The sequence below is a fragment of the Dendrobates tinctorius genome, unplaced genomic scaffold (assembly GCF_039654945.1).
Source record: "Dendrobates tinctorius isolate UK_male_01 unplaced genomic scaffold, ASM3965494v1 ptg000020l, whole genome shotgun sequence".
NCBI lineage: Eukaryota > Metazoa > Chordata > Amphibia > Anura > Dendrobatidae > Dendrobates > Dendrobates tinctorius.
Genome location: NW_027361688.1, coordinates 33228054 through 33241882, shown reverse-complemented (window position 1 = coordinate 33241882; position 13829 = coordinate 33228054). Strand labels below are relative to the sequence as shown.

The 13829-nt window shown below is 40.5% G+C and overlaps 1 protein-coding gene across 2 annotated transcripts in view; it reads left to right on the top strand.

The window, feature by feature from the left end:
- The window catches only part of SYNPO (synaptopodin), a 118700-nt gene that overhangs the window by 35041 nt on the left and 69830 nt on the right, over nt 1-13829 (top strand). For both annotated transcript variants that reach the window (XM_073567965.1, XM_073567967.1), the window contains one exon: nt 8180-8979. In XM_073567965.1, the coding sequence (XP_073424066.1) occupies nt 8580-8979 (400 nt within the window). In that variant the 5' untranslated portion in view covers nt 8180-8579. The remainder of the gene's footprint in view (nt 1-8179; nt 8980-13829) is intronic.

Below are 13829 nucleotides of genomic sequence, written 5' to 3'. Positions count from 1 at the left end.
GTGAGGAACATAGTAAGGAAAAGGAAGATCACAGGTACAGTTCTTGTTAAGCCCAGAAGTGGCAGGCCAAGAAAAATATCAGAAAGGCAGAGAAGAAGAATGGTGAGAACAGTCAAGGACAATCCACAGACCACCTCCAAAGACCTGCAGCATCATCTTGCTGCAGATGGTGTCACTGTGCATCAGTCAACAATACAGCCACTTTGCACAAGGAGAAGCTGTATGGGAGAGTGATGCGAAAGAAGCCGTTTCTGCAAGCACGCCACATACAGAGTCGCCTGAGGTATGCAAAAGCACATTTGGACAAGCCAGTTACATTTTGGAAGAAGGTCCTGTGGACTGATGAAACAAAGATTGAGTTGTTTGGTCATACAAAAAGGCGTTATGCATGCGCTGTATTGTTGACCGATGCACAGTGACACCATCTGCAGCAAGATGATGCTGCAGGTCTTTGGAGGTGGTCTGTGGATTGTCCTTGACTGTTCTCACCATTCTTCTTCTCTGCCTTTCTGATATTTTTCTTGGCCTGCCACTTCTGGGCTTAACAAGAACTGTACCTGTGTTCTTCCATTTCCTAACTATGTTCCTCACAGTGGAAACTGACAGGTTAAATCTCTGAGACAACTTTTTGTATCCTTCCCCTGAAAAGCTATGTTGAATAATCTTTGTTTTCAGATCATTTGAGAGTTGTTTTGAGGAGCCCATGATGCCACTCTTCATAGGAGAATCAAATAGGAGAACTACTTGCAAGTGGCCACCCTAAATACCTTTTCTCATGATTTGATATACCTGGGTATGAAGTTCAAAGCTCAATGAGGTTACAAAACCAATTTAGTGCTTCAGGAAGTCAGTAAAAAGTAGTTAGGAGTGTTCAAATCAAGAAAATGATAAGGGTGCCCATACTTTTGCACCGGTCAAATTTTGTTTAAATGCAGATTGCACATTTTCTGTTAGTACAATAAACCTCATTTGAATCCAGAAATATAACTGAGTCCATCAGTTATTAGATATATGAAACTGAAATAGCTGTTGCAAAAACCAAAATTGTTATAAAGAAAAAAGCTTAACATTAATAGGGGTGCCCAAACTTTTACATATGACTGTAGATAGAGAGATAGATAGATAGATATTTTATTTATTAGTAAGCATAAATTGTTCTCCCCAGTCAAAAAGGACAAAAATTGTTCTAAGTTAAAACAAAGGAAAATGGGAGAACAAACCTGACATATTTGACATTCCTGGAAAAAAGAGAAATTGTAACCTGACTGGCCGTCCCTTGTGTCAATGCTATTTGCCATCTGTTTAAATATACACATTCACAAATAATTTCTTTCAACTCTGCCAAATAAAATCAAAGAGGCCCAATTCAATGCGAATATGTTGACCTGCACCAATTATGGTTTCCCGGGGCCACGACCAGCACATGTTAGGCCATGTTTACACAAGAGTTAGATGATTGGCTACATTGGTGGCTTCCCATCATACGTCTGCAGATGGCCAAATGTGTGGATGTAGTTATATGCAGAGAACCCTTCTATTAGATGGATAGTCCCATCACTAGGATATGCTGTAAGTTAGAAGAGGTTTTCCCACAATGTAAATTTCACCAGTCCAAAGGTTACGATATAAATGTCTGACTGCCTGGAGCTTCTCTGCTGGGACTATCACTGATCATTGCAGTGGGAGTTCTGAGCCCCAGATCCTTCTTTATTAAAGGAATAGGCTGCGGTTACAAAAAAATATAATATAATCTCTAGTCGATGAGCTGCATCCAAAGTCCAATTTAGATCTAGATTACTGTCAAGACTGGTCCTGAAATAATTTTTAAATTGCTCACAACCCCTATAAAAATTACCATTCATTACATGAATGCATCATTTTTTATTTGCATGGTATAAATACTGCTATTCTCCTGACTGTGGTGTTATTGTCATGGCTCAGTTTGGAAATCTGATCCAGTGAGATCCTGCCTGCTGGGCTATTGCCCTCTTCTTCCCTGTCCTTATGCTGATGGTTCTTATTGCCTTTACTTTTACTTTCTGGGTTTGTTCCTCTTCAGGTGCTTGCCATTGTTCCATTTTAGCTGCCTTATCACAATTTGGGTTGGACTACACTCACTGGCCACTTTATTAGGTACACCTGTCCAACTGTGTGTTAAGACTTAATTTCTAATCAGCCAATCACATGGCGGCAACTCAGTGCATTTAGGCATGTAGACATGGTCAAGACAATCTCCTGCAGTTCAAACCGAGCATCAGTATGGGGAAGAAAGGTGATTTGAGTGCCTTTGAACGTGGCATGATTGTTGGTGCCAGAAGGGCTGGTCTGAGTATTTCAGAATCTGCTGATCTACTGGGATTTTCACGCACAACCATCTCTAGGGTTTACAGAGAATGGTCCGAAAAAGAAAAAAAATCCAGTGAGCGGCAGTTCTGTGGCCGGAAATGCCTTGTTGATGCCAGAGGTCAGAGGAGAATGGGCAGACTGGTTCGAGCTGATAGAAAGGCAACAGTGACTCAAATTGCCACCCGTTACAACCAAGGTAGGCAGAAGAGCATCTCTGAACGCACAGTGCGTCGAACTTTGAGGCAGATGGGCTACAGCAGCAGAAGACCACACTGGGTACCACTCCTCTCAGCTAAGAACAGGCATCTGATGGCTACTTTCAGCAGGATAATGCGCCATGTCATAAAGCTCGAATCATCTCAGATTGGTTTCTTGAACATGACAATGAGTTCACTGTACTCAAATGGCCTCCTCAGTCACCAGATCTCAATCCAATAGAGCATCTTTGGGATGTGGTGGAACGGGAGATTCGCATCAGGGATGTGCAGCCGACAAATCTGCGCCAACTGTGTGATGCCATCATGTCAATATGGTCCAAAATCTCTGAGGAATGCTTCCAGCACCTTGTTGAATCTCTGCCACGAAGAATTGAGGCAGTTCTGAAGGCAAATGGGGGTCCAACCCGTTACTAGCATGGTGTACCTAATAAAGTGGCCAGTGAGTGTATATTCTCCCTTCACTACACTTCCTTGCTGGCTATATGTCTAATTGGATTACTGCTAGAGAGTTCCAGCCTTTCAGCAAAAGGATAGCCTCTACTGGGCAAATCTCGTCTGTATTTCTGCTCTGTGTTGGTGTGTCTGCCTTCCCAGCACCTTTCTATACTCCTCAGTTAGGTTAGTGAAAGATTATTCTTGTTTTATTTATTATTCTCATGTCACTCTTTGTGCATGTGCATTAAGTTTCTTCACTTTGGGTTCTCGCATCCCTCAGAACACTTTCCCTCTTCTGGTTAGCTGTGCATAGCAGTCTTCCTTCTGGTTGCTCAAAAGGTACAAGAAACCCCTCGACAACCTTTCAGGGAGCCAGGTCCCAGCTGGAGTTTTTAGTTGTGCTGCTAGGGATTGTCTAGTCTTTACAGGGTTTTATTATTCCCGGTACCCATATAAGAATGAGTTACATGCATAAAAGCTATTTTTCTTTTGTTCTTGCCCTTTTTTTCCTGTATGTAAATCAAATCTTGTTATCTAAGTCAGAGTGGTAACTGGTCTCTGTGGGTTGACCACCCCCACTTGGCTAAAAAAGCTTGATTTCTGTACAGGGAAGAGGGATACATATTTCTTGAATAGATAGGAACAAAGGAAAAACACCGCCGGATTTAGAACAAGTGACAAGTCGTATTTAAAGGGAACCTGTCAGCACTTTTGGCTGATATAAGATACGGCCACTGCTTTTCAGGGCTTATTTACAGCATTCTATAATGCTGCAGATAAGCCCTCGATCCGATCTGAAAGATAAGAAAAATAAGTTTTACTATACTCACCTGCAGGGCGGTGCGGTCCGATGGGTGTCGCCGCCTTCCTGCTTGCTTCATGGCTCCCCGGCATCGCACTCCTGCACAGGCGTACTTCTTTGATCTGTTGAGGGCAGAGCAAAGTACTGCACTGCGCAGGCGCCCGGAAAGGCCAGAGAGGCCCAGTGCCTGCGCACTGCAGTACTCTGGTCTTCAGCAGATCAGCGAAGTACACCTGCGCAGGAGCGGGGTGCCAGTAAGTCATGATGCAAGCAGGAGGACGGCATCGCAAGAAGATGGGAGGCGCCGGACCCGGACCTGCGACAATCATCGGACCAGACCAGACTCCCTGGTGAGTATAATGAAAGTTATTTTTCTTATCTTTCAGGTTGGATCAGGGGCTTATCTACAGCATTCTAGAATGCTGTAGATAAGCCCTGAAAGGCAGTGGCCGCATCTTATATCGACCAAAAGTCCTGACAGGGTCGCTTTACCCTCTTCACCACCTTTGACGTATATGTACGTCAAATGTAGCAGCACTGCCTTTGCTGTGGGTCCGCAGTCTACATCTTTTATAGCGCTTGATGGCTGATTTAAAGTTTTTAAAATTATGAAAAAAATAAAAAACACAAAAGTTCAAATCACCCCCTTTTCCCCCCGTTAAAAATAAAACAATTAAAAACAAAGAAAAACTGCACATTTTGGAATCGCTGCGTTCAGAAATGTTCTAACTGTCAAACTATAAAATAAATTAATCCAGCGTAGCAAGAAAAAAATTAAAAAGCCAGAATTATAATTTTTCAGCCACAACATTATAATACGATGCAATAAGAGGCAATCATAAATCAAAAAATATCAGCTTGAGGCACAAAAAAAAGCCCTCACATGGACCCAGAACCTGAAAAATAAAAATGTTACGAATCTCGGAAAATGGTGACGAAAACGTATTTTTTTTATACAAATTTCCACATTTTTTTCACCACTTAAATAAAACTAACCTATATAAATAATAAACACCAAAAAATATTGTGCCATTGCACTTTTTTTTTTGCAATTTCAAAGCACTTGGAATTGTTTTCCCATTTTCCAGTGCACTGTATGGGAAAATGAATGGTGTTGTTCAAAAGTATAACTCATCCCGCAAAAAAACAAGCCCTCATACAGCCTGTATGGCTAGAAAAATAAAAAAAAATATATGGTTTTTGGAGGAAGAGGAGGAAATAATGATAACGAAAAAAAAAAAAAGCTGAAAATTGCCGAGCAGTGAAGGGGTTAAGTGTATATTGCTTTGAAAAGTTTGGGATAAAACAAAGTTTGCAAAAAGAAAGCAAATGTCAAAAATGTTTATAAATATTCGCTTTTATGTAAAAAACAGACACTAAAAAAAAGGTTCATAATATGCAAAGTTTATAACATCTATTATAGTTTCACCTTCCTCCCCCTTGGACCATTAAAAATAAGCATTTCCAGAGCATGTTATGTACCTGTGGCCAATTTTCCGTTCATCCATCATAGAGAATTTCGAGAATGATTTGCTTTGAAGGCTCCTTTCTGCTAAATTGGATTCTTGTTCATACAAACAGCATAAAGGAAATCTGATTTCAAACACTTCTAATCAGTAAGTGGTGAAACTGAGGAGCATCAAAGCTTCTCCTGGCTGAACTGTCACAGCCAAGTTAATAGACGCCAGAGAAGAAATTACAGACTGAAGCATGAAAGTGATCAGAGAAATTGTTCTTCAACATTATTGAACGTTAATCCATATCAAGCATTTGCCATTCTTCATGTTAATTTTTCCATGATGTTGCTGTTTCTTTGTCTCAGTCTGCTGCAGAAAAAAACAACAACTTTGGTCTTCAAAGCCTCCTTGTCTGAAGGCATCAAGACCAAACCTGAAGCTTCTGGCCTAGAAGGGAAAATCGTTAACACAATCCCCCATATGCCATGCTCCAACTATAATGCTGGTGTCTTCTAATGTGGTTTGCGTGCAACTTCTGCACACCCTATTGGTGGTAGGTTCCATCTGTACAAAAGTGGGATCTTAAAAAAAAAATGACTGTTTCGGGGCAAGGCAAGTGGACGTATTTCTTTCGAATATTGATAAATATTTTACATTTTTGGTATGAGGGTAATCTTACGCCCCCATCCATATTATTGTTATCATAATAAATATTCACTTGTTTCTAATTTTAAGGGTGATTTACGAAGAGCTACACAAATTTTGTGGTACACGCAGTCCTCGGGTTACAAACTGGACAGGTTCGTAGCCTGAATTTGTATGTAAGTGAGAACAAGTCAAAAGTGAAAACTAACACCTCATCGCTGCTCACTGACCGCCGTCTGGTCCTCTTCTTTTCGCCATTGTGCACCACATCTCCATCCTCTTTACTATAGACCAGGACTTCCCAGCGCATTAAGGCCTGAGGGGCACATGTCATGACATCATGGTGTCACAGACCTTACATCATGCGGTGACCTCCAAGGCCTGGCCGTGGCCAAAATTTCTGGCCTATAGAGGTAGGAAATGTGTCACGCAATGGTGGAAAAAAGAAAGTGGGAACTGGGAAGATAGTAACAGGGTGACTGGAGAGGTTAGCGATTTGGTGAGTATTAGTTGGGTTTTGTGTTTTGTTTTCACATCCTACATATATAACTTTTGAGTCGTACGCAGGTCGGATGTTTGTAAGTCGAGGACTGCCTATAAAATTGGTGAGACTCCACCATTGCAAATTCCACTATTTTTAGGCACAAAGAGTTCTTGTAGCTATAAAGCTCATAGGAGACCTTCATTATCTCTGATATCGCGTTATCAATCTTTTGATGTTCTGCCATCTTGAAGAGTCGGAGTAGTTCTAAAGCTGTTAGGGCACTTGACCCAAAATCAAAGTGCCTTCATTCCTAACATCGGTGGAATTCCCAGCTCACAAGCTCCTAAAAATGTTATCTCAATACTGTTGTAGTAACATTAGGTTTTCCAAAACGTCTCTAAGTATTGTCTTTCCCTTTCAATCCCTGCCATGGTAGTAAGCACAAAATGCTCTCTCCTGAAAATTCCAGTCAGTCAGTTCATTTGTAACAGAGTAAGGACGAACGCTTCATGATTACACAATCCTTCACTGGAGATGGATGAGAGAAGTACAACCAGATATTCTTCTATCATCACTTATATCATGTATCCAGACATCACATATATATATGTATTGACCTTGAGAACCAGAGAGACGCTCCTTTTCTTGATTTTTTGTTCTTCTTGCAACTAGTCTACACTCTCATTATTAAAGTGTTGTCCATTTCAAGCTCAAGTAGAGTTGACCAAAATGATTTGTAGAACCTTGCTGTGTGGCATCCACATCGGCACTCTGTGGCAGCCAGATCAGAGCACTGCAAACTTCTTCTGCCAGTGTTCAAATGGCGACATCCTCTGCACCCCTTGAGATTACTATTTCTCCATAACAGTATGACACAACATTAGGCTTAGTAAATAGGCTTGGACATCATGACATCTGTCATGCTGCATGACATAATCAGAAGAATGCTCTACCCTAAGAAATTAGGACTATCCACAATTTGCATAGTTTTAGGCGCTCCCTCAAAACACACCTGTTCAGAGCGGCCTATCACATTCACTAATCAAAGTCATTCTCTGTGTAAGTGTGCGTGTGTAGCCCATTCACTATCTCCATCCATCCTTCACTCCCGCAAGATGGCTGGACCTTCATTGTAAATACACCATTGTAAATACACACCTCATTGTAGATTGTAAGCTCTCACGAGCAGGGTCGTCTTATTTCGCTTTAATTATTGTATTGTTAGCGTTGTTACTTATGACTTGTGTTTTGAAACTGTTAAACTGTAAAGCGCTGCGGAATATGTTGGTGCTATATAAATAAAGATTATTATTATTATTATTAAGAAGCATCTAGGTGCATACAAGGGTCAGCCAAGAAAGTTCTCACCACGGATTACCAATGGAGATACTGGAGCAGGGTCCTGCAAATCAAGACTTGTCGATCAGCCCAATGTCATGGATTGTCATGGCAGTCCAGGCAAACAGTTGCTTTTTCTGACGTATAAAAAATATGGTCTTGCTTTCTCTACCCCTCCTCTCCCAAAATTACTTTTGCTGAAAATACCAGTCTAATATGTCTAGGAACTGTTAAAATCCTCATGCTGTGAAATTTGCCATAAATAATTTTTTCAGTAGATGGTTCCATATCAGCATTCTGTGAGCACTATAGGTATGGGAAATTATTTTCCCTCACTAACTGGTCTGTTCTTAGAGACTATATGAGAAAAGGACACCAACACTATGAGTTTTGCACATTAGTACATTGAATGGTTAATTTTTTATTTCATCTGTTGATTTCTATTTCATTTTAGGTCACAGGAAAGGAAAAACTGTGAGAATCCAAGAGGAAGGAGCAAGCATACCAAGCTGTGTCGAAGCGGCAGGAACAACAGTCCATTATTGAGAAACATACATAGGTTTGCTGTTAAGTCACCATTTCCTTAGGAAGACTGACGATTATGCTTCACTTCATCTACCTACCCCAAAAATAAACATTAAATTCGGAAAAAAATGATGTAACTGACAAATATATGGACCAAAAATCTCGACGCTCACCAATGAGGTGCCAGGGTATTAAAGAAATACTATAATACGTGCCTTTGAAGGTTACCATAAATCATTGGCAGTTAAGCTTTGCAGATTATGTGAAAGAGTCCTCTAAGGATTATTCTTTGCTCAATCTTCTAAACAAGAAATAGGAAGGAAGAAGCCATGATGCTGAAGTCCAATACAATCCAACAGAGTCCAATGAATGGGTCTATAGTCACTGATGGTCTTCCCTCTGGAATCATGGATCAAAATGAAGTTGAGCATGAATCATGGCACACTACTTTACATGAGTTTTCAGAGATGGAAAATAATAATAATAATATGGAGGAACCAAAAGAGAACGACCAGGTCATAGAAGTTACTACAGCTGTTTGGGCTATAGTTGAAGAAGAGTCAGATGAGCCTATGAATGGGTTCACCAAAGATGAAGAAGAAACCAAGTCAATAGAGGCTCCTATGAAATTAGATCCTGTTCCTATCAAGACAGGTGAAAATGACCTTCAGTGGAAAATTTTGCCAAACACCAAGGTTGTGCCCTCCGTACAAAAGTCAAGGAAGATGTGTAAGTTCAACCACAAACCTTTATTATATTAATCAAAAATTATATAAGCGTTCAGAATTAATCTAATATTAGAGAAAATTAGGCAAATGGTTTACACCAGACTCCATTCTCTCTTGACTGGAGCCTGAATTTATGATTCAGCGAATGTTCTACTATTATTTGCCCATTTGTTAATAGGATTTATTGCCAATTAGATATATTACTAGTGTCTTCTTTTACTAGTACTAACTGTAAAAAGGGCACAAACAATATGGGATCTACTCTATGTAATAGAAGTCTATTGTTTTTCTCTCTGAGGCTATTCTTTCTTCTCAGCATGATCATCTAAAACAAGGTTTTCATTCAAAGTAGTAAAATGCATGCACTGTAAAGTTTAGAGATACAAACATCCAGCAGTTGGAAATCAGGTCAACTATAAGTCATGACCCGAGAAGTAGTATTTCACTGTATTATTGTTAGCCATTGAAAACATCCAATAAAACAAAACTGTTCAGCAAACTGGCCCAATCCTAAGGGGTTGATCTCAAAGATTTGGATACAAACCACCACATTATTCTCATAATTTTTTAAGGTATTGTGATTTCATCATCTAATAAACAAACTACAAATTTAGGAAAAGTTACACCTTTGCCACATGGAAACATCAACCATCATGACTTAAGCCATGACTGTACAAGCAGCTAACACTGCCTAGTGTGGTCCCACCGAACATTGACTTTAAAGATGCTCCATTTAAGATTATGGTTTATAAATTAGTGAGATGACGAATATAATGTAATGATTCTATGAAGCCACTAGATATTTGGTTTTCTTGACTAAGATATAGTGCTAGTGATGTCATACATTTTACGATTGTTATGCAATTTTTTTCAAAACATACCATCTGAAAGTCATCATAGCACTCTTCGCTCAGAACAAAAATTTGTAAAGAACTTGAAGCTATATTCTTCTGGTGCAGAACTTTAGGTCTTATCTTACAGGGGAGAACGTTGAGCCATGTTGTTCAGCTGGAAAACATGGGCTTACTTGTCACATAGAGAACTGTTGCCTGGCTCTTCAAGTAAATAACGTGGAGACTTGTTATTCAGGTGGAAAACTTGAAGCTTTGCTCGTCAGGTTGAGAACTTGGAATTATATTCTTCATGTAGTGAAGGCAGATTCTTGTTCTTCAGGTGGAGAACTATATTTTTCAGGTAAAGAATTCAGAGCTATGTTCTTCAGATGAAGGACTCTTCTTTTTCTTGTGGAAATCTTGAAGCCTTACTCTTCAAATAGAAGACTTAGAGCTTTAAAGTTGTGCTCTTCAAGTGAAGAACTTGGATCTTTGTACTTGGGGTGGAGAACATGGAGCCTTGACAGTCACAAATACTATTGACACATTGTGAACAATGGTTCTTTTCTTAACATTAGTTCAAATACAATTTAAGTAATTGAAAATATATCCTAACTAATGCATCCTCCATGTGATGAGAAAATCTGGTGTCCTTTTGAAGGCCTTGTAATGTCCTAGCCAGAATATTTCCATAGTCAATCACTCCCCCCTTAGGCTGTATTTCTATTTTACTGGATTATTGTGGGAAAATGTTAAAATTTGAGAGTCCCCCAGGTTTGATACCTTTCTATCTACTGGCAAACATGGTACAGAGATATTTTTTCCTATATTTCCTGCGGGACCATCCTTTGCTAATGACATTGGTTACAAGCTAGCCCATCAAAAACATGAGAGTTCCTGTTGATGGGTTCTTACATCCTATTTGATGTTATGCAGTATATATATATATACAGTTGTGGCCAAAAGTATTGACACCCCTGCAATTCTTTCAGATAATACTCAGTTTCTTCCTGAAAATGATTGCAAACACAAATTCTTTGGTATTATTATCTTCATTTAATTTGTCCTAAATGAAAAAACACAAAAAGAATTGTCCTAAAGCCAAATTGGATATAATTCCACACCAAACATAAAAAAGAGGGTGGACAAAAGTATTGGCACTGTTCGAAAAATCATGTGATGCTTCTCTAATTTGTGTAATGAACAGCACCTGTAACTTACCTGTGGCACCTAACAGGTGTTGGCAATAACTAAACCACACTTGCAGCCAGTTGACATGGATTAAAGTTGACTCAACCTCTGTCCTGTGTCCTTGTGTGTACCACATTGAGCATGGAGAAAAGAAAGAAGACCAAAGAACTGTCTGAGGACTTGAGAAACCAAATTGTGAGGAAGCATGAGCAATCTCAAGGCTACAAGTCCATCTCCAAAGACCTGAATGTTCCTGTGTCTACCGTGCGCAGTGTCATCAAGAAGTTTAAAGCCCATGGCACTGTGGCTAACCTCCCTAGATGTGGACGGAAAAGAAAAATTGACAAGAGATTTCAACGCAAGATTGTGCGGATGTTGGATAAAGAACCTCGACTAACATCCAAACAAGTTCAAGCTGCCCTGCAGTCCGAGGGTACAACAGTGTCAACCCGTACTATCCGTCGGCGTCTGAATGAAAAGGGACTGTATGGTAGGAGACCCAGGAAGACCCCACTTCTTACCCCGAGACATAAAAAAGCCAGGCTGGAGTTTGCCAAAACTTACCTGAAAAAGCCTAAAACGTTTTGGAAGAATGTTCTCTGGTCAGATGAGACAGAAGTAGAGCTTTTTGGGCAAAGGCATCAACATAGAGTTTACAGGAGAAAAAAAGAGGCATTCAAAGAAAAGAACACGGTCCCTACAGTCAAACATGGCGGAGGTTCCCTGATGTTTTGGGGTTGCTTTGCTGCCTCTGGCACTGGACTGCTTGACCTTGTGCATGGCATTATGAAGTCTGAAGACTACCAACAAATTTTGCAGCATAATGTAGGGCCCAGTGTGAGAAAGCTGGGTCTCCCTCAGAGGTCATGGGTCTTGCAGCAGGACAATGACCCAAAACACACTTCAAAAAGCACTAGAAAATGATTTGAGGCTGACTGGAGGCTTCTAAGGTGGCCAGCAATGAGTCCAGACCTGAATCCCATAGAACACCTGTGGAGAGATCTAAAAATGGCAGTTTGGAGAAGGCACCCTTCAAATATCAGGGACCTGGAACAGTTTGCCAAAGAAGAATGGTCTAAAATTCCAGCAGAGCATTGTAAGAAACTCATTGATGGTTACCGGAAGCGGTTGGTTGCAGTTATTTTGGCTAAAGGTTGTGCAACCAAGTATTAGGCTGAGGGTGCCAATACTTTTGTCTAGCCCATTTTTGGAGTTTTGTGTGAAATGATCAATGTTTTGCTTTTTGCTTCATTTTCTCTTGTGTTTTTTTTCATTTAAGACAAATTAAATGAAGATAATAATACCAAAGAATTTGTGTTTGCAATCATTTTCAGGAAGAAACAGTATTATCTGACAAAATTGCAGGGGTGTCAATACTTTTGTCCACAACTGTATATATATATGTATATATACGCACGTGGATCATGTTGTTTACCTTTTTGCTTTTATGCTTGTATACTCCACTATCTTCTCTGCACCTGGCACACATATGTTCCTGAAAAGTGATTGTTTAATGTGTGTGGAGAGACCGATGAAAGTGTTTCACCAATCCCTGCCAATGTTTAATCCCTTGATATGTTGCTAAACAAACTAAAATAAAGTATGTGAATATCTAAATAAATCTTTTTACATATTCCTAAAAAAAATATCAAACCATCTTAGGTCTAACTAGAAGCAGATCTTTATTTGATGTCCAAAAGAAGACAAGAGCCTGTCAACCACCACCATACAATTGTTTTTGACGTACAGTCAACTTGAGACTGTTCCATAAATTCCATACTGATAATATTACAGGACAGATTTTGATTCTGGGTTATTGTCTAAGTTTGTATATGTTGTGGCAACACTTTTACAGCTATAAGTATTTCTGATGAGTGCACACTGCCAGATTTTCAACAGATCATCAGTTTGGCTCGCCCCAGAGTATTGAGCAAGAGACCGTGAAAATTAAAAAAATCAGTAAACCATAGCCAATGTCTTGCAATGCACATTGTCTTTTTATTGATCTGTATGGAGACATCAAGCCCATAATCACCCTATATCTAAAAGGAAGGAGCCAGCTGGGTGGATAGAATCATCATTTAAAGAACTCCTATTCTTCTGAAATTGTTTTCTGGGTAGATTTTTGCTTTCCCATTTCTTAATATATTGATCGAGCTTGACAAACCTGGATGAAACATGAAGAAGACATCTGGGTCGCCCTCCCAGGGCTGTGGGGTACTCAGTACCGGGCCGGTATCAGTGGGATGTGTCACAGCAGCGGTGACCCGGACCGTGGCCCTGGACGCCCAAGTAATAGGGGAAGTTGTGAATGCTGGAATGTAGTTAGGTGAATAGTTTGTGACGCCACCTGTGGTGTTCGTCAAGGGAGGTGTTAAGCCGACGCTGCAGACAGATCCTCCGGGACAGATGGTGTGGTGCAGCAATGATGGTATAGCCCTCCACAGGCAGGGCTGTTGTCCCAGGGCAGTGTAGATGTGGAGACACTTAGATGCTGTAGTGTTTGGCACAGGGGATGTAGCAGTGCCAGGCGGACCGACGCAGGAAGGAATGGAGGACACCAGGGCATGTAGTTCCAAAGCTTTACTCACAGCCTGTAGTGCCCGCTTCTGTGCCGTGTCCTCCGGGTCAGGGACTCAGTCAACCCCCAGGCAAGATGGAATGCTCCCTTCCATGCTCCGCCAACTTATGTGCCTTTTCTGAACGTCTCCTCAATAGCGCCTTTAAGTGTGAAGATCTCCTAGTACTGAATTACACTGGAGTTCCTCCTGACAGATCTTCCCAAAAACTCTACTTGTACGGCAGACAGCTGTAGCCTGCTTCGGGG